The 19576-nt window shown below is 39.7% G+C and overlaps 2 protein-coding genes across 5 annotated transcripts; one reads left to right on the top strand and one right to left on the bottom strand.

Moving 5' to 3' along the window:
• Positions 3443 to 10781, top strand: LOC109226037. Its single transcript, XM_019390844.1, has 11 exons — positions 3443 to 3986; positions 4783 to 4907; positions 5802 to 6246; positions 6339 to 6454; positions 6582 to 7365; positions 7622 to 8074; positions 8194 to 8382; positions 8475 to 8696; positions 9275 to 9596; positions 9728 to 9917; positions 10061 to 10781. The coding sequence occupies exons 1-11, from the start codon at positions 3786 to 3788 to the stop codon at positions 10542 to 10544; spliced, it is 3531 nt and encodes a 1176-aa protein (XP_019246389.1). The 5' UTR covers positions 3443 to 3785; the 3' UTR covers positions 10545 to 10781.
• On the bottom strand, positions 12330 to 16179 carry LOC109226022 (E3 ubiquitin-protein ligase RNF170-like). Of its 4 annotated transcripts, XR_002068005.1 has the most exons (6): positions 15594 to 16179; positions 14270 to 14466; positions 13690 to 13788; positions 13518 to 13566; positions 13359 to 13410; positions 12974 to 12992 (listed from the first exon to the last, which is right to left on the bottom strand). XR_002068005.1 is itself a non-coding variant. In XM_019390829.1 (5 exons), exons 1-5 carry the CDS (start codon positions 16060 to 16062, stop codon positions 12853 to 12855), a joined length of 957 nt encoding a protein of 318 aa, XP_019246374.1. In that variant the 5' UTR covers positions 16063 to 16176; the 3' UTR covers positions 12330 to 12852. The 4 variants fall into 4 exon arrangements, 3 of the variants coding, with proteins under 3 accessions (XP_019246374.1, XP_019246378.1, XP_019246385.1); XM_019390829.1 differs by lacking the exon at positions 13518 to 13566 and having other exon boundaries at positions 12330 to 12992; positions 15594 to 16176; XM_019390833.1 differs by lacking the exon at positions 13518 to 13566 and having other exon boundaries at positions 12901 to 12992; positions 13359 to 13424.

Below are 19576 nucleotides of genomic sequence, written 5' to 3'. Positions count from 1 at the left end.
TGTTGTGTATCGTAGTTAACCCCTTTGAGCCTGTAATCTTGTTTCTTTGGCAACCACATTACAAGCCTTACCCATTTGTTTGAATTGGCCATCTATTTGAACATTTTCACCTCTCATGAGCACTTGAATTGTGATGAACTTGTAAAAGTTAAAGTGTGGGGTGGTTGGTTTGGCTTTTGAGTGGAACTAATGAAATAAGGAGAAAGGTGCACTGTTTTGAAAAAGTAAGAGTTACTTGAATTGAAAAAAAAATATAGTGGTATTGCTGTAAAAAAAATATTCCTTGATAAGTAGTGACTCTTGATGTAATTGTGCTTAAAGAAGTATGGGTTAATATACATTGATGTGAAGGTGGAGGTTTTGGTTTGACATAAGCATGAGCTTGAATGTTAAAGTATATGTATTAAAGTGCTTAGGGAGGTGTAGTCACTCTTATATCCAAATGTATCCTACCCGTCCCTTAGCATACATTACAACCAAATAAAGTTATATTTGATCCTAGACTGAATGAGCTCAATTAGTAGAGTAGTATACTACGGGCAAGCATATGGTGCATCTTGTGTGGCATATGAATGATTCTTTCTAAGAGTGAGTGAATTTTGTCTATTTGAGTTCCTAATTGTTCTTAACTTTTATTGCTTGTGGAACTACTCTCGTTTGCGATGTGAGGGCACTTGATTCATGAAGGAAAGGTATATCTTGACCTCTGTGTAGAGTAAGTGAGTAGGTTAGGAATATTGTGTGGCATGTGAGAGTCAACTCTTGAGGCAAAGATGTTACACTACTAGACTCAATTCTTGTGATATGTTCTTGGTGTGATGAGTTAGAGAAGTTGCTTGGCGAAGGAACCTCTGTAGAGTATGGTTGATTGCTCGGGGATGAGCAATGGTTTAAGTGTGGGGTGTTGATAATAGGCTATATTTAGGTAGTTTAGCGACCATTTACGCCCCGACTTAGCTATACGTTATTGCTATATGAAGGTTAAATGACAACAAATGGCTCTAATTATGAATTTTATGCTTTGCAGGAGCAAGTCCTAACTATGAGGACATTAAACAATATTTGGAGTTAATTTGGAGCAAGGAAGACCAATCAGAGGTGAGTGCGCGCGAAAGAAGAAGGAAAAAAATGGAAGACGACTGAACTCTAGGAGCGCGGGCCAACCGCGACCGCGCTCAGGCCGCGCACGAGAGGCAGAAAAGAATGCATTATGCGCAGTCCAACCGCGGTTCAACCGCGGCCGCGCTCATCACTCCGAGGAACTTTATTTCAGGGGTAAATTCGTAAGTTCGGGGGCAATTCTCATTAACCTATAAGAAGCCAAGCTCACCCAAAAAGAAGGTATCAAGGTTTTTGAAGGATTGTTGAAGGCAAGAACAGGCAAGAGGCAAGGCGGAAGATTCGGCATAGAGTTTTACCTTTCTTCCTCTTGTTTTTATCACTGATGATGAATTCTACTGTTATGATTGTGAAAACGATTATGCGTAGCTAAACTCTTAATCTAGGGTTTTGATGGAACCTCTTGGAGGATGAATTTCTTGATATGTTAATATAGATTTGCCTTAGTATTTTCTCTGTTTGTTCAACTATATTGTGATTGTTGTTGATTGAAGGACCCTCAATCGGCTGTGCCAATTTAGTATGCATTACTCGGGAGAGAGTGTATATTTAGGTAGTTGTTGAACAACACCACTCCTAACGTATATGAGGGATCAATACGAAGGGTTTAAAGGTGGGATTAGGGATAATAAAACCTTGGGTGCGATCTAAGTGAGCTGTAACAAAGGCCAACTAGCGTAATTCGGGAGAATATGTCTAGTATATTGTTGTAATTACTCGGGAGAGAGTTACGATAGTCAGAGTGCTCATGATCGATAGAGAAGCCTTAGGCAAATTTATAGCAAACATAGCGGAAAAGATTCCGACAAGAGGGGAAATCAGAACCTTAGACCATTCTTGCTTACAAACCGTTTATAGCTAGTCCTTGATTACTGCATTTTTATTACATAATATTTAGTTAATAAACACTCAATTTGATACTCAAATATCTCTAAAGATTGAATACGTAAATTTCTGTGAGTCCAATAGCTGTGATTGATAGGTTAATTCCCTGTGGGATTCGACTCCGGACTTGTTAACCGGAATATATTTGCAGGACTGCTTTGTCCTTTTTATAAGGCATAGTTGGGCGTGATCATTCGCAGCCTTACCCTGCGTTTCTGCAAGAGGCTGTTTCCACGGCTTGAACTCGTGACCTCCTGGTCATATGACAGTAATTACGCCAAGGCTCCCCTTCTATTGTAGAGAAACATGTAAAGCAAAAAAAATAAAAAAAAAATAGTCTGGTACACAAGGTATCCCACATTGACACAGGATCTGAAAAGAGTCATACATGTGGGTATGATATAAACAACCTATCTTAATGCAAGTATTAGTGTCCCTTAACGTTACTCTATACATTTAATTTTTGTTGTAACTACTCACTTGACTCTTGATAAATCAACTATAATTAATAGTAGTAATGTTGGGGATAGGAGAGCAATTGTGTGACTCACAAATATTGAGACATAGAAAGAAAGTTTTGAACCAACAAACAACACTCTCAATACCTAACAAATTGAGGCCAATTAAGATGAATCATCATCATCATTTGTTCATATCGCTTATTTATTTTAATTTCCCTACATATTCTAATGAGATATAAATCTATAACCAGACTTTAACATCATATCAAAAACTGGATCTAAAGTATACACATATACTAACAAAATATAATATATCAACATACTGAAAATTCGATACAGAGGTAAATCTATGGCCGAAAAGTGACAAGTAGTGCTCAAATTCCAAAGTACTATTCAGTTAGATATTATTTTCAATTTATTAAATTAAAGAATCGTCCAAGATAAATTATTAAATTACGCTATTTTATATACGGTGATTTTTGACTAGATATACAATTAGAAAAAAGAAAAATATCTTAGCATCACATGCTATTTATGGGAAGTACATACATTATTTTTACAGATTAAATAAGAAATGGTAAGAGTCCCGCACCTTTATGCATATTTATTCTCCAAAGATCAACTTTTATCCCAAATATATATCCAGTCATTAATTATCAAGTAGTTTCTAAATATAAAAGATTTTATTTATTTGAAACGGATGAAAAGAGTGTTACACTCGCATCAAATACGAAATACTAGGAGTAATCAGTATTGAGTAAATTTTTAAGCCTAAGCACTGACGTAATTACCACAACGTTCAAAAAGGAGGAACTAGGGTTAAAAACGTAAAAGACTTGACAAAGAAAACTTCAGGTAGGAGTACCGTTGAGAGACAAAATAATGACGTGGCAGCCTTTCTGGATAAGAAATCCACTCATATTTCAACACGCTTTTTCTTCATTTCGCACGCACTTGGTACATTTACACAAAAGTAATTCAATTCTCGTCATCAATTTTTTTTATAAATAAATAAAGCAAACACCAAAAAGCTCTCAAAAAAGAAAAATCTCTCTCTCGCTCTCGCTCTCTTTATTCGTTTCTCTTCACAAATCATCGCGACTTTTCTCGAAATTCAAATTTCAATTTCTCTTATAAGAGTTTTAAATATCCATATATTTTCGAATTAAAACGTTGTAATATACATATCCATAGCCATAGATCGGAAGCTGAAGTTGTAAAGAGTGATTTGATCGTTTGTTTTGGAGTAATTCTTCTTTATATTTTTTTGTAATTATTGGGATTATATAGAAGTTGTTTGATTGGAGGAGATATAGGAATATGGAAGTGGAGTCGCCGGAAAGAGGGAAGATAGGTGGAATAGCGATGGAAATTCCGGCGAGTGACGGAGCAACGGTGCTGTCGCCGCCGAGGATTCCACCTAGGATTCTTCAAAAGCTGTCGGAGCCTAAGCCTAAAACATCTCCTTCTACTGCTGAAGAAATTGACGCTAAGCTACGTGGCGCCGATCTTCGTCGACAGGTCTTATTAACTTTTTCCGATATACACAGTCGATAATCTTTTTTTTTCTTTCTATTTTTAGGACTTACACGGAATTAGTTAACTGATTTTTTAATTTATTTTGAATATGTTGATTTCTAACTTGTAGGATCAGTTTCTCCCAAGTCCTGGTTTTTTAATTTAAGTATTTACTTTCTTTCCTAAATAATAATTAAAAAAAATTCAGTGGAAAGCTTCGCCTTTATAGTAATTTATCTCGTCTGTACGGTTGTTTGTTGAGTTAGGTAAGGGTGTGCGATTCTTTCCTTTATGTTACAGTTCTTGTTAGGTCTTTGAAAAAAAAGACCATTTATTTTGAAATACAATCAGCAAAATGAACACTCAATCCCGAATTTCTTGAGATAGATAAAGTATTAAACCATTGATAAAAAATATGTGTATTTTTTCTTTAATATGCAATATTAATTCACTGTTACCTTGATATTTTACTGTATGGATTTTAGTAAGTACTTTTTTTGTTTTAGAATCTGTTCCCTGTTTGTCCCTTTTCATTTTTTGGGGTATGATATTTTAACAACTTTTCTGGATGAAGAATTTATTTTAACAACTTTTCTTAGTTAACCACATGTTAATTCCTGCTTATTTTCTTAATTGTTGTGGTCCTAAAGGGCTTTTCATTAGCAGGAAGCATAAAGATGAAAACGTTACATGATAATTTTCTGTCATGCTTTCTTTTTAGGATAATCCTGTCATATTATGTCATGCTTTGTTTTTTGGATAATCCTGTCACTAAAACTTGCAATTTGGTATCAAGCAGAAATTCTATGAGTATCTGTCAAGCAAAGCCAGACCGAAGCCCAGAAGCCCCTCACAGTCTCCAACTCATGGAGAAGATCTTGGACAGCGTCTTGAGGCTAAACTTCAGGCTGCTGAGGAGAAAAGGCAACTACTTATTTCATATAGTTTTGTCCCTGAATCTAAACTTTTCATTCATTATTTGTTCTGAGCAGTTTTCTACTGAAATCCTATGGTACATATTTGTGCATGTAAGCAGCTTTATTTTTCAATTATGCCTTTCTACAGAGTAATTGGGTCATGTGACAACGCTCAGGGGTTTTCTTTGAAAAATATAAAATGTTTTGCCATGTGATTCATCATAATTATGTAGAGCACTCTAAATTAGTATTACACTGCTAGTCTTTTTAGGTTTCTCTGTTGGCCTTTTTCAGTTTGTCACTATAGCAATTTATGGGGCAGGCCCTTACATGTAACAGAATTATGTTCTCTTTGTTTGCCGGTGGTTCAAAGTAGTACTCCCATCATTTTTCGGACTTCCTTTGTTAATCACTGTCGGATGTGTACTTGAGCTTTCCTCTCTTCTGGCGTACATATAGTCATATACATCGGAATCTGGGGAATCCTCTATTCTGTGTTTCTGGGTTCAAATACTTATACAAGTGCATTTCATATCAATATGGTCTGAATTGAAGATTCTTCCGGATGGGAAACACAAACACATCCCATACTTCTCAAGTACACTTGCCTAAAGAAAAGCAAAAAAGAGAAATGAAAAGCAAAAGCAGGGGAAAATACTACTTTGATATGATGTATGCACATAATCTCTTTTCTTTACCTGATTAATAAGCTTGTAGAGTTAAAGAACCGATTGACTTCATGCAACTATCTGAATGATTGTGCATGCCATGCTCTGCTATATATTGATCTCGTACAAGAAAATGAGTAAAATGACTATATGATGTTTATGTCTAGTAGGTTGTGCTGTGTAATTGTGCAAGCCATCCTGTTATTCGAATTCTAAGTTCTTTTTATACGCAGGATGAGCATTCTAGCGAAGGCTAAGTTGCGGCTTGCAAAATTAGATGAGTTGAGGCAGGCAGCTAAAACTGGAGCAGAAATGCGCTTCAGACAGGAACGAGCTGAACTGGGTACAAAGGTGGAGTTGCGTGTTCAGCAGGCTGAGGTAAATAGGATGCTTCTCCTAAAAGCTAATCGCCAAAGGAGGGCCACACTGAGGGAGAGGACATCTCAATCATTACTACGTCGAATGGCTCGTGAGAGCAAGTACAAAGAGCGGGTGCGTGCTGCAATTTCTCAGAAGCGTGCAGCTGCTGAGAAGAAGAGGATGGGATTGCTGGAAGCCGAAAAGAGGAGGGCATGTGCTAGAGTCATGCAGGCGCGGACTGTTGCTAAGTCTGTTTCTCACCAGGAAGAGGTCAAAAGAAGAGAAATGAAGATTAAAATAGAAGACAAACTACAAAGGGTAACAACATATGCATTTGATTTAAGTCAAATAAATTTTGATGATGACATCCTATGCATAATGTGTGACACTATTTCTGTCTCAATGAACAGGCAAAGAGACAAAGAGCAGAATACTTGATGCAGAGAGGAAAATCACCAAATTCTTTTCATGGCAGTTATGACAAGATTCATGACCAGGCTGACCTTCTTTCAAGGAAATTAGCAAGGTATGGGAAGCAACAAACCCTCTTTCGTCACACATGTTGTCTTAATATAAGTGAGCTCATTTTCCTGGTTGCATGAAATTACTGTCTGTAAATGAGATATGCGGATCTTATAAGTGTTCTTTTGCAGGTGTTGGAAGCAGTTCCTTACACGTGGAAAGACGACCTTCCATCTTGCAAAAGCTTATAATATGCTGAGTATTAATGAGAGATCAGCTAAGTTAATGCCATTTGAGCAGCTAGCAATGATGATCGAATCGTTTGGTACACTACAGACAGCTAAAGGTTTGCTCGATAGGCTTGAGCTTCGCTTTAAATTGTTGCATGATGTTGACAGTGCCGCAAGTACTTTTGGTTGGGGGGACATTGATCATCTTCTTAAACGAGTAGCTTCGCCAAAAAGAAAGGTTACAACAAGGAGATCTCTCCGCAGTGGTGGTGTAAAAAAAACAGTATCCAACTCACCAGCAGCCAGAGATCCAGTTAAGTTGTCGAGATATCCTGTTCGAATTGTGCTGTGTGCATATATGGTTCTAGGTCACCCGGATGCTGTGTTCAGTGGTAAAGGCGAGCGTGAGATTGCCCTGGCCAAATCGGCTGAAAAATTTGTCAGAGAGTTTGAACTACTGGTTAGGATAATTTTAAATGGCCCCATACAGACTTCTGATGGGCATTCTGATTGCGGTTTGGCAAGCCGCAAGACCTTCAAGTCACAACTCGCAGAGTTTGATTCAGCATGGTGCTCTTACTTGAATAGCTTTGTGGTGTGGAAGGTTAAAGATGCCCAGTCTTTAGAGGAGGATTTGGTTAGAGCTGCTTGCCAGCTTGAACTTTCTATGATTCAAAAATGCCGGATAACTCCTGAAGGCGATAGTGTTGCTCTTACTCATGATCTGAAGGCTATCCAGAAACAGGTTTTACCCCTAGCTTTTCTTTTTTCCTTAGTAGCACGGAAAAGTTGTTGTCATTTCAATACTTTTAGATTCTTAAGTTTGGTAGAGAACATTGCTTCCATAAAAAATATTCATTCTTATCGAGCTTAGTTTTTGAGACGTATTCATTCATTTCAATACTTTTAGATTCGTAAGTTTGGTAGAGAACATTGCTTCCATAAAAAATATACATTCTTATCGAGCTTAGTTTTTGAGACTTATCATTTCTGTCATGTAGGTGACCGAAGATCAGAGACTTCTCAGAGAAAAGGTGCTTAATATTAGTGGAGATGCTGGTATTGAACGGATGGATAATGCGATTTCTGACACACGAAGCAAATACTTTGAAGCTAAAGAAGATGGGAGTCCTCTGAGCTCTCCAATTCTGCATTCAATATCTCCTAGCCCAACTGCTATCCCAAGTGCCTCTTCTTCTCTTGGTGGTACAAGTAAAGGAGAGAATTTGCTTGAGGTGAGGGATCAGAAGCCAAACCGTGTGGCGCGCTCCTTATTTAGGGATGAACCACATCCAAAAGTTGGTTCTTCAGCCAATAACAGCATGCAGGCATCCCGTAGTGATGAGGGATTGGAAATGGAGAATGAATTAATTGTGAATGAGAGTCTTCATGGGCAGCATCTTGAATTTGCTGAGTCTCCAAAAGTTGCTGATAAATATTATAGTAGTATTGAGGTAGGTGCATTTCTTACATCTTGATTTACTGAACCCGGAGCACAGTTTGGTTAGGCTCCTGAAACTAGAAGAGACTTTAGAAATTTTAGTTGATTCTTCTGCTCTGATGACCTTTACAGGACAAAGTTAAAGAGACAATGGAGAAGGCTTTTTGGGATAGTGTCATGGAATCCATGAGAAAGGATGAACCTGGTTACAACCGTGTTGTTGATCTGATGAGAGAAGCAAGAGATGTACTTTGTAGCTTGGCTCCTCAGAGCTGGAGACAAGAGATCAATGAAGCGATAGATATAGACATTCTCTCTCAGGTATCTGGTCATTAAGTTCATATCTCTGATTCTTTCACCTTATGATATGAGCAGGCTTTTTTATCTGTCTATTAATTTGCCTTCCTTTTTAGTTGTTGATCTCAGGCAAACTGGATATGGATTATCTGCAAAAGATCATGGATTTCACATTAGTCACTTTGCAGAAACTTTCCTCTCCTGCTAAAGAGGATGAGCTAAAAGCAAATTGTCAAAAGTTATTTAGAGAAATAGCTGATATATGTCAGGATGGGGCAGGGAATTCATTTATCCTGGCACTAGTTAGGGGTTTGCGCTTTATACTGGAAGAGATACAGGTAAAAATCTTTCGGTATGTCTTTCATTTGTTCCATGGTTTAACACATCAACTATAGACTTCGGTCAACTAACTTTGTGGATAACTGCTAGATGAGTATTTCTGTTGTGTCAAAGTAGAAGACTTTACTTCCACTTAGATGATCAGGGACTGATACTGGTAGTATAAACATATACTGAACTTTTTGTTTTCTTGGGATCTCTCTGCCTTCCCCCCTCTCTCCCTTTCTATGCTGTAGAATAGGGGTGCATAAATCTGTCAGATAATAAAATTGGCATTTGTAATAGTCTAGATAGGTACCTACTGCACATTCCAAAAGAGTTCTTTAGTGCGAGTATATTCTGTTCTTATACAGAGTGTTGTCACACTGTCACAGTGTGGTGTTTGAATTCATCTTGAAAGATTCTGTGGGGTTATCTCTTACCAATGATTCTCCTTCATAATTGTTGTACCACTTTTGCTTAACAAACAAGTCTTTGGGGTAGAGATTTTCCATCAGCTGTGTCTTTGAGGATGATTGTGCTTACGCCTTACAGTTCTGCTATTTTCTTAACCTGACATTCCTCCTCTTCTTTGCAGCTACTCAAACAAGAAATAAGCAAGGCAAAGATTAGAATGTTGGAACCAATTCTCAAGGGACCTGCAGCTTTTGATTATTTGAAGAAAGCTTTCACCAAGCGTTACGGTCTTCCTTCTGTGGCTATGACCGCCTTACCCTTAACACGGCAGTGGCTTTTATCTGTCAAAGCTTCCATGGACCAGGAATGGGATGAACACAAGGAGGCTCAATCAGGGCTGACAAGTGGACAGGATCGTTTCCTTCCTTCTGCCACCCTTAGAACTGGAGGAAGCTTTTCAGTTAAAATGTATAAAAATCATGCTTCACCTTTGGCCTCTACAGGTTGGTTACCTCAGAGTTGGCCCTTCCTTTTACCCCTTCAAATTCCAAATGGCATCAGATGAATTTAGAGCATTAACATGCCTAAACTGCCTGTTTTCTTTTCCTGACTAGTGTCTGTCTTTTCTTTTCAGAAGCTATAGATGAATGCCAAGAATGCACGGGGGACAAGGTTGATTTATTGGTGAGGCTGGGTTTGTTAAAGTTGGTAAATGCAGTATCAGGTCTGACACAAGAAGGGTTGCCTGAAACTATGCAGCTGAACTTCTTTAGACTAAGGGTTATTCAGGCAAAAATCCAAAAGATCATAGTAATAGCTACCAGGTAAATCTTATCTCCACTTCATTCTCCTCCCCCACCCTCAGCAACAGTTAAAGAAAGAGGCCTTGAGATACAACAAATGCTCTTGTTTTTTGGATATCTGTTATTTGACGTTTGATGATACTTGTTGACTTGATTATATGCAGCATTCTAGTCCAAAGGCAGGTTCTTCTGAGTATGCAAATGGTATCAAGTGCAGCAGATATGGATAAAATTGTTCAGGGAGGTGTCAAAGCGCTTTCTGAGCTCCTCGACTCCAACAGTGATGCTGGGATTCAAGAGATCATAGAGACACTTGGCAAACCTTTAGAGCATGGCAACTATGGTGCTGATGTGATGAAGCTTCAACAGATCAAGGAGATCATGGCAAGGATGTTATCCAAGAGCCTGCAAGCTGGGGATGCTATTTTTGTACGCATATCTCAGGCAATATATTTAGCTGGAAGAGGAGTTGTACTTGGGGGAACCGGAAGACAGGGAAGAGAATTGGCTGAAATGGCTCTGCAGCAGGTGGGAGCAACTGCTCTAATTGATGAGGTTGTGGAAGCTGCCTCTGTATTGATTGTGGCGACGCGTGTGACAGTGAATGTTCATGGTCCTTGGTATGCACAGTTGGTAGATAATATGTGAAGGTATTTTACATTCTTTTGTACATATCAGGGCATGTAGTTACTACTGTATCTCATCTAGTTGTGAAGCTAATAGTCTCCCTAGAGTGAAGGTAATTGTTATTGTAGTAAGGTGAATGGAAACCTAGAGAATGTAGATATTTGCTGAAATAAGGCAACTGAAACGCTTGCTTGTATATAACATTTCAAGTTTGACAAATAATTTGAATGCAAATGGGAACAAAAAACCTGTACTGACTGTACTGGGCTAAGACGAGAGCCTAAAACGGAGCTCTATTACCTATGCAAATAGAGTTTTGCTGTTTGCGCCACACACACGGTTGTTAAGTCAGTAATTTATTTTTCCATTCCTTTGGAAGTTCTTCTGTTGTGTTCTCTCACTGCTGCCCCAGAAGATTGTATTTGGAATGATCCAAGATAAAATGGTGTCTTATCCCGTACAAACGTACGGTGATCGGTAGGTACTTTATGCCGTCGAGGCGTGCATAAGTTGACATGGAGACTATCACTATTAAGAGAGAAAAGAAGGTTAGCAGTTGTAACCCGAGAAGGCTCCTTTCTAAAGCAAGTTGCGTGATCTTCCTTTTGACTGAAACGTAATAACATCGCAGTTGATATAATGTATGGTTTAGGCTTTTCAAACTGAACATAAAACGTTCCTACGTCAAAATTCATATCAGATAATACAAATTTGATCAGGGAGAGTGGTGTTGGAGCTCGTAAGTCCTTTGGCTTCAAGAGGTTTCCTTATGGAGAAACCTTAACTTCCAGCATGGTGCAAACTGCAAATTTTGCTGTTGCTTTACAGGTTTTCACAGCCAAGAATGTTTCGTATCCATTCCCCTGATGTCTACGTTGATTGGATGGCAATTCTTTTCAAACTGATTGTTCAAGGAATTGCGAAATCGTTATTCATCCTTGAAGAAATTGGAGGAAACGGAAACAGGCTTCAAGTATACACTAGCCTTGATACATGAGGACTTCAGAAATACATATGTGATTTTGTCAAAGTCATCATGGCTACTTTTAAAAGAGTCATTAATTATATAGAGCTTCTTGTATTATTACTACAACGACAACATCATACCCAATGTAGTCCACATCATACCCAATGTAGTTCCACATATGGAGTCTGGGAAGGGTAATGAGTATGCAAAGAGATTGTTTTCAATAGACCCCCGGTTTAAAACTAGTATGCAATATTAGAAACGGGTTTGATCCTCCTCCCTTCCGCTGAAAATGGACGCACTGCCGCTTCTTGTATTATTAGAATTTCCTGATTTGCTGCTCTCATATAACTAACAGTGTTCTCAACCAACACCTCAATAGCTTATAGCGATACACATTGCTTGAATATTTGAACAACTTTGCCCGATGCAAAAAACTTTTTGTACCGTGCAACGGTGTAATTATTACAAGGGAAACTTATGCAAACAGGTCGCTCAAGATTTGCGGAGACAATGCCCATATGCAACCATTGTTAGCAACTCCCGACTATTATAGTGCCTATCTATCGCTTTTGCTTAATGCTACCTCATATATTGCCAAAGCATCATTGAAAGCTTTAGACAGTTTTATTTCTTCCCCATTGGACATAATTAGCCGAACTCTCTTGTTTTCCTTCTTTGATGTATCATTTGATCACATTATTCCTTCGTTTTAGTTTCCTTTGGATTTTGTCAAAAACTATACAAGTAAGCCTATAACACGAGAATATCTAATTTTCTGTTGCCCTTATTACATGCAACAGTACATACTCAATAGCACTAACTTTTCATGCTATGGATGTAAAAGCAGGTATAGATTACAAGTTGTGGAGTACCCAAATAAGTAAATACACTCTTATGATACCAGATCCCTCCACAATGATGCTGCGTATTTCGCATCAATGCAACCCAACTAAATAACAGAAATAACTTAAGAAAACAAAAACTGGTACAAACAAACTCCTTCGAACTCAAGGAAATAGTGGTAAGAGCCTATAGAACAAGGCTTGCTCAAGTACGGTCATACACTCCACATAGTACAACACGCTAGCAGTTTTCCGGTAGGTATATATTCTCATTTCAGGCAAGATTCAACAACATGGACCAAATGGAAAAGAGATTAACTAAGTGAGTATACACTATACATATCTATCTGTACAGAATGGCAGGCAAAGTAAGAGAACTGAGGCAAGACCGTCTCAAACTTGCCAAAGCACACTTTGAAGATGTCGAAAACCCACAAAAGGAGAGCAAGATCTTTAAAAATCCAAAATCTTCCACAATGAGCTGACTACAAGTGTCTGGTTCATCACTTGGCAGCCGTCAATTAGCAGCAAAATCTGCAGCAGCCATGTCCCTAATATGCCGAAAACGCCTTCGTCGAAGGTAAAGTCCAACCAAATACAACACTGACGAAAGTGCAATGGCAGAATAATCAAAGACATCAATGACATTTTGACGGCCTGCAGTAAGATGGCAATAAACTTACGTTAAAAGAAAGAATATAACTGGAAAAGGCAAATGCATCTTGAGTTGTTCGCCAATAAAAATACCCATTAGCACCCTGACATGCAGGATGGAGAAAGAAAAGCTCAGCCTAGCCAAGCTCTCATAGCAAATAAATAAAGGAGAAAGGTGTATTAGTAAGACACAAGAAGATGCATATTCTCAGTTTGTCTTCACATGCCCTTCAGTAGCACTTCTCCCAGTAGTGCCACAGAGATTCATAGTTTATATTTGTACTAAAAGACCAAGACTGCATCAAATTGCTTAAGTCTATCATTCTTCTAATTCTACATCCATCAAGTTCAACAAGCAGATGTGAGTACCTATTCTGAGAAAATCAAAGGGGCTGAGTGTGTAGAGGAGTCCCAGGAACATCTGCAAGAAATTATCTGCTTCAGCGGATAAGTTCAAGAAATGAGGTCACTACAATATGTTAAAGAATAACATGGCATAAGATAGATATAGTAGATCTGAAAAGAAACCTATAACAACCATTAAGGCCAGAAGATTATGAGGCTTCAGTGTTCACTTCTGAAATGTTGAGGAAAAAAATTGAGACTGTAGAGCTATAAAATGTAAATACTACAGGTAGCTGGCTGAAGTAGATTGCATTATGCATAGCAGTCAATGCATTTAGCTGTCAGATGAACTTACAGCAAAAATTCGCAATTTGTTCAAATGAGCACCAGGCCTATCAGGATTCAGCATTTCATTAAACACTCTCTTCATGTAAAAGGGCAGCCCAAGCACCTTCTGCAGAAAATAGAAAGAGAAGGATTAAAAATAAAAGAAAACATGGTGCTCTGCTATTACTTAATGGTAAACCAGTAATCATGTCCGCAGAAAGTGCAGAATTAGAAACCACGAGAAATTGTGGCTCTCTGCTATTATTGAATGATCATCCGTACGAAGGCAGCACAAAATCAGATCAATTCAACTAATATGATAAACATTGACTAATTCGCATAATCTCTTGCTGGATTTGGGGAAATCACACACTAATGACCTTTTCTTTCCAAGCACATGATCTTGAACTTGAAATTAATGGATTCAGCAGCTGTTTTCAGCTTGACACTACAAAGGACAAAGCACAAATAGATACCAATCCAAACTTGCAAGTGTAACATAGAGAGAGAACATCCAGAAAGATAGTCCAATTGGCACTTTGAAATATAAGGATAATTCCATCCATGCAATCTAACATATGATAGAGTAACATACAAGTTCAACGCACCAGCATGAGGCCATATGTGCCACCCACAAAGAGGCGATTATACTTTCTAACTTTTTTTAAGACCTCAATGACTTCAGCATCCTGCTGGCTGTACAATGATTCCTCAGGTGTCAAATCAGTAATCTTCCTCGAACACATGGGGCAGTTACAAGGCTGAAGTGCGGCACCATAGTTCCAGTACTGCAAAATGCAACCTCCTACACATGCAGAAACCAATAGTAAAGAATATGTTAAAAAATAAGTATACCGAAAAGCTTGACCGAAATAACTTCAAGACAAGCAACTGTGGTGGTAGACTGGTCAAGAAGTGGATTTTCACATTATCAACAAATAAGCAGTCAAGAGTGCAGTTACTTTTTCTCTAACCTACATCCAAACAACTAACCCCGATCACACAAGAGTACAGCACAGGCTTGACACATCACGCAAGAGGGTAGGAACTAGGAAGCCAAGGTTAGTTAAGTTATGAGATTACAGATCTTAACAATGCCCAAGAAGATTCAAATATCATCCTAATCAATAATTGCTGACTACACTTGCATCAGGTTATCATTTCCTTCTCCCACCTTAAATAATGACAGAAGAAGGGATTCCCGAAATACCCTAATATAATTCAGATTTTGAACAAATAACAGAAAAAATGTAGAATACACCAACAACAAAAAACCCAGTATATTTCCACAAGTGGGGTCTGGGGAGGATAGTGTGTACGCAGATCTCCCCCCCCCCCCCCCCTACCTAGAGATCTCATCCCTACCTAGTGAACGTAGAGGGGCAACAGAAAAAACGTAGAATGATTTGAGGAAAATGATCTAACATGAGCCACACATCTTTAAAGCCTCCTAATGAACCTAAAAATAATAGGATTAATGTGGTTTCCAACTATATATAGTTTTTTAAATAAGTAGTAAGGAATATATTATAGAAAAAACAGCACTAAGCTAATGCTGCAAAACATAGTTACAACTTGTGCAATTCCTCGATTGTATCTAACATGACATTTACGTCCTTCACAAAAACTAGGTTGAGCTAAATATTATCTTATGTGATGTTTTTACATCCTCTACCATCAGTTTCCTACGCGAGTTGCTAAAATCAAAATGTAGAGTGAAACGACCTCTAGCACCAACCAGTAATTAAGAAATTTCAGAAAATAGCGAAGAACATCCGTCTGCTCCATATAACCCTAATTCATTCCCAATAGAACTGCACAAAATCGATTTCATGGAAAACAAATCATATGCTTGAGAGATATTGTAATAAAACAATCACAGTAAACCGGTAAATGAACCAAAGAGCTTTAAGACTAGCTAAATTTTATTACCGCAGTACCAGTGGCCACAGGGACCTCGGCAAGGAACCACAAAATTGCTAAAGCAGATAGGACAACAATCGTCAGTAGGAGGTTTTTCCGTCCTCATAAACGCATTCTCCGCCTCAACAACCACAAGGCTCTTCGATGACGCACCATTCGACTCACCGCGGTTCTCGTCCTCAATTGTCCGTCCATGATTGCCGTCCTGCTCATCCTCAATCTCCTCCGCCACTGAATACGACGCCGTAGTGTCTACCGAATCCTCACTCTCCGGCGATTCGTATCCAATTTCTTCCTCCTCATCGGAGTTCATCATAGCGGAGGAAGAGGCCTCCGCCGCTTCCCCCTCTTGTATGTCTTCGGATTCAGGAGCTAATTCAGAAAGCGTAGAAGGAGAAATTGCGAGGTCAGGGTTAGGGTTTTGGTTTTGGTGACGACGACGATTTCGTAGACGAAGACGATTCAGGAAGAACTTCATGCTTTCTTCGTGATAGCTGAAAATAATGGAAGCATTTCAGTTTTGAATTTGTTTTTATATGCGAAAATGCCGATGACGTGCCTGAAAGTTTATCCAAAAATCAGCTCGCTCGCTACCTCACTAGTTATTTCGGGTTAGCAAAAAATTAATAAGGGATGAATTTTAATAGAAAGATTATTAATATAAGAATTGTAAGAAACGTTACTATTGCATAATTTATTAATCATGAATAATACTGTGCGCGGCTAAAACTGGAGAGCCCGATTTTACGACCATTGTACCTCGCCGAAGCTTCACCTCGAAGGCCCGAGGCACAGCTCGAGGTTCGTCCTCGAGGATCCTTTATGACCGACCTCAGGGCAGCACACATCGATGGTTATCATGGGCGAGCGGAAAGTTCCCAAGGCGAGTGATCAAAGCGACAAAACCTGCAAGAAAAGCACTAGTCTATGCCAAACTAGCGAGTAGTTGTACCAGCTATATTTTCTTTGTAATAATTGCTCATGCACAATGTTGGGGTTTCCCCTCCTATATAAAGGGGGCCCTTACTATTTTGTAAGAAAAAAAAAATACTACATTGAATACAAGAACAAGAACATTCTCTGCTTTCTAGCCTAAACATATCTCCTTTGATCTTATTACTTACATTTATTGCTCATATTTATTGTATATCCATTGATTGTTCTTCATTATTGGTCATTATTGATCATAAAGAGCCCTCATCAAGGCCTTTAGATCTGTTAGTTCCCCGTCGACTGTCCACAGCCTAACGTATAACTCGACCTCGAGATACCAGCCAGCTCGAGGCCCCGATTCTCATCCACTCGGTTTGCTTGATACGCTACCTTCAAGTTCTTATCTTATTTTCTAGTCTCTCACTTAGCATCCATTGCTTAACAAGTGGCATAAAAATAAATCACGTATTTTTAGAACCACAAAATCAAATCTAATTGTAATTACCATTTTCAAGGTAAACAGTTTGGCGCCCACCGTGGGGCTAAAAATAATAGTGATTATTTTCTTGCTGGTTTATTACATAACGCAAGTTATCATTCACGTTTTTTCTTGTCCAAAAATCTTTGATTTCAGGTCAAAATGACAGACTCAGTGAATACACATGAGAACAACGGCCCTGAGGACCGTGGAGAGAATGGTGTAGCTGTTCCAGGTATTGGTGTACCACCACACAACCCTGAGGATGCACCAGAACCAATTCCCGTGGAGGTGGTCTCGCGCAACGCCCAACACGTCGATATAAGCTCCCTCACCAACAAGAGTATACGCCAAGAGAGCTAACAGGGAGCTCGGAATAATCCAGCCCGAGAAGAAAGAGAGGCAGACGGGAGAAACGGAACGGAAAAGTCCCAGCACGTCGTTCATATGATCATCGGAGGGACCGACGTTCCCCAAGGACCCGTGATCAAGCGGGCAAAGGTTTCCGTCGCAGCGGAAGGACAAATCCGGGGCCACATGCCCGAGGACGTCCTTGCCTTCAGCGAAGAGGACTTCGAGACCTTGTCTCATCCCCATAACGACGCGCTGGTAATTTCATTTTCTTGAATAACGTTCAAATTAAACGTGTACTCGTGGATCCAGGTAGCTCGGCCAACGTAATTAGGTCGAAGGTGGTGGAGCAGCTTGAATTGCTCGATCAAATCATACGCACCTCCCGAGTCCTCAGCGGTTTCAACATGGCCGGCGAAACAACGAAAGGGGAGATCACCCTCCCGGTATATGTGTCCGATATAGTTCGAAACACAAAATTTCATGTCATCGAAGGTGACATGAGATATAATGCATTACTTGGAAGACTGTGGATACACAAGATGAGGCAAGTAACGTCAACTCTTTATCAGAAGATAAAGTTTTCGACAGAGGACGGTATAAAAATGGTATATGGAGAATAGCATGCGGCGGAGGAAATGTTTGCGGTTCATGAGGAACCACCTACCTCAATACCCTCCACCTCGGGGGAGCAGGAGGACGAACAGACCCCCGAGAACGATGAAGAAGACTTCCTAGCCCCCCGAACCTTCATTGCCCCCGAAGAATCGGACGCAACAAAACCAACAGTTGAAGAGTTGGAACAAGCCGTTTTGATCGAGCACCTCCCAGATCGGAAGGTATACCTGGGGAACGGGATTAACCCCCGAACTCAGGAGAAAATTCATTCAATTCCTTATCAATATCATCGATTGCTTTGCATGGTCCAATTTAGATATGACAGGGATCCCGCCGGAAATAACCACCCATCGACTAAGTGTCGACCCCAGGTTCAAACCGGTGAAGCAAAAAAGAAGACCTCAGTCCGAGGTAAAACACGCGTTCATCAAGGATGAGGCAACAAAACTCCTCAAAATAGGATCTATTAGGGAAGTAAAATATCCTGAATGGTTGGCCAATGTGGTGGTAGTTCCCAAAAAAGGGAATAAGTTAAGAATGTGCGTAGATTATAAAGACTTGAATAGAGCATGCCCCGAGGATTCATTCCCGTTGCCCAACATCGACCGCTTGATTGATACTACGGCCGGCCACGAGATCCTCACCTTTCTCGACGCCTACTCGGGGTATAATCAAATTCAGATGAACCCCGAGGATAGGGAAAAAACTTTGTTCATCATGAAGTACGGTACGTACTGCTATAATGTGATGCCCTTCGGGCTAAAAAATGCGGGAGCCATATACCAACGCCTAGTTAATAAAATGTTCGAAAACCAAATAGGCAATTCCATGGAAGTTTACATTGATGATATGTTAGTTAAGTCCCTACGCGCAGAGGACCATTTAACTCATTTGCAGGAGACATTTGACATCCTCAAAAGCTACAACATGAAACTCAATCCCCAGAAATGTGCCTGGGGCACATTCCTAGGCTTCATGGTGTCAAACGGGGGGATTGAGATCAATCCCTATAAAATCAAAGCCATCGAAGAGATCACGGTGGTGAACAATGTAAAGGTCGTGCAACGGCTGACTGGACAAATAGCAGCTTTGGGATGATTCATATCGAGGTCGTCAGACAGGAGTCATCACTTCTTCTCCCTACTCAAAAAGAAAAACAGTTTCGAATCCACTCCAGAATGCCAACGTGTTTTAGAGGAGTTGAAGCGATACCTGACGAACACACCTTTACTCCACACTCCAAAGGAGGATGAAACACTGTATTTGTACCTGGCTGTGTCCGAGGTAGCGGTAAGTGGTGCGCTGGTTCGAGAAGAGCAAGGTACGCAATTCCCTGTCTATTATGTTAGTCGGACCCTGGGAGATGCCGAAACCAGGTACCCGCACCTAGAAAAGTTAGCTCTTGCATTAATAAGTGCATCTTGAAAATTAAAGCCTTACTTCCAATGCCATCGTATTTGTGTCTTGACGACATATTCTCTCCGAAGCATATTGCATAAGCCCGAACTGTCGGGCCGTTTGGCCAAATGGGCAATCGAACTCTGGGGGGTACGATATCGAATACCAACCCCGAACGGCTATCAAGTCCCAAATTCTGGCAGATTTTGTGGCC

The sequence above is a fragment of the Nicotiana attenuata genome, chromosome 1, assembly GCF_001879085.1.
Source record: "Nicotiana attenuata strain UT chromosome 1, NIATTr2, whole genome shotgun sequence".
NCBI classification, from domain to species: Eukaryota; Viridiplantae; Streptophyta; class Magnoliopsida; order Solanales; family Solanaceae; genus Nicotiana; species Nicotiana attenuata.
The sequence above is the reverse complement of the archived record's forward strand: the minus strand, read 5'-3'. Positions and strand labels throughout refer to the sequence as shown.

Bases quoted from the DNA above. Each gene is read 5' to 3' on its own strand.
- LOC109226037 (XM_019390844.1), top strand. From the start codon at position 3,786: ATGGAAGTGGAGTCGCCGGAAAGAGGGAAGATAGGTGGAATAGCGATG. The intron at 8,697-9,274 runs GTAAAAATCTTT...TCTTCTTTGCAG, and splicing joins TTATACTGGAAGAGATACAG to CTACTCAAACAAGAAATAAG. The intron at 9,597-9,727 runs GTTGGTTACCTC...TTTTCTTTTCAG, and splicing joins TTCACCTTTGGCCTCTACAG to AAGCTATAGATGAATGCCAA.
- LOC109226022 (XM_019390829.1), bottom strand. From the start codon at position 16,062: ATGAAGTTCTTCCTGAATCGTCTTCGTCTACGAAATCGTCGTCGTCAC. The intron at 13,411-13,689 runs GTAAGTTCATCT...AATTTCTTGCAG, and splicing joins ACAAATTGCGAATTTTTGCT to ATGTTCCTGGGACTCCTCTA. The intron at 12,993-13,358 runs GTACTCACATCT...ATCTTACTGCAG, and splicing joins CTTTGATTTTCTCAGAATAG to GCCGTCAAAATGTCATTGAT.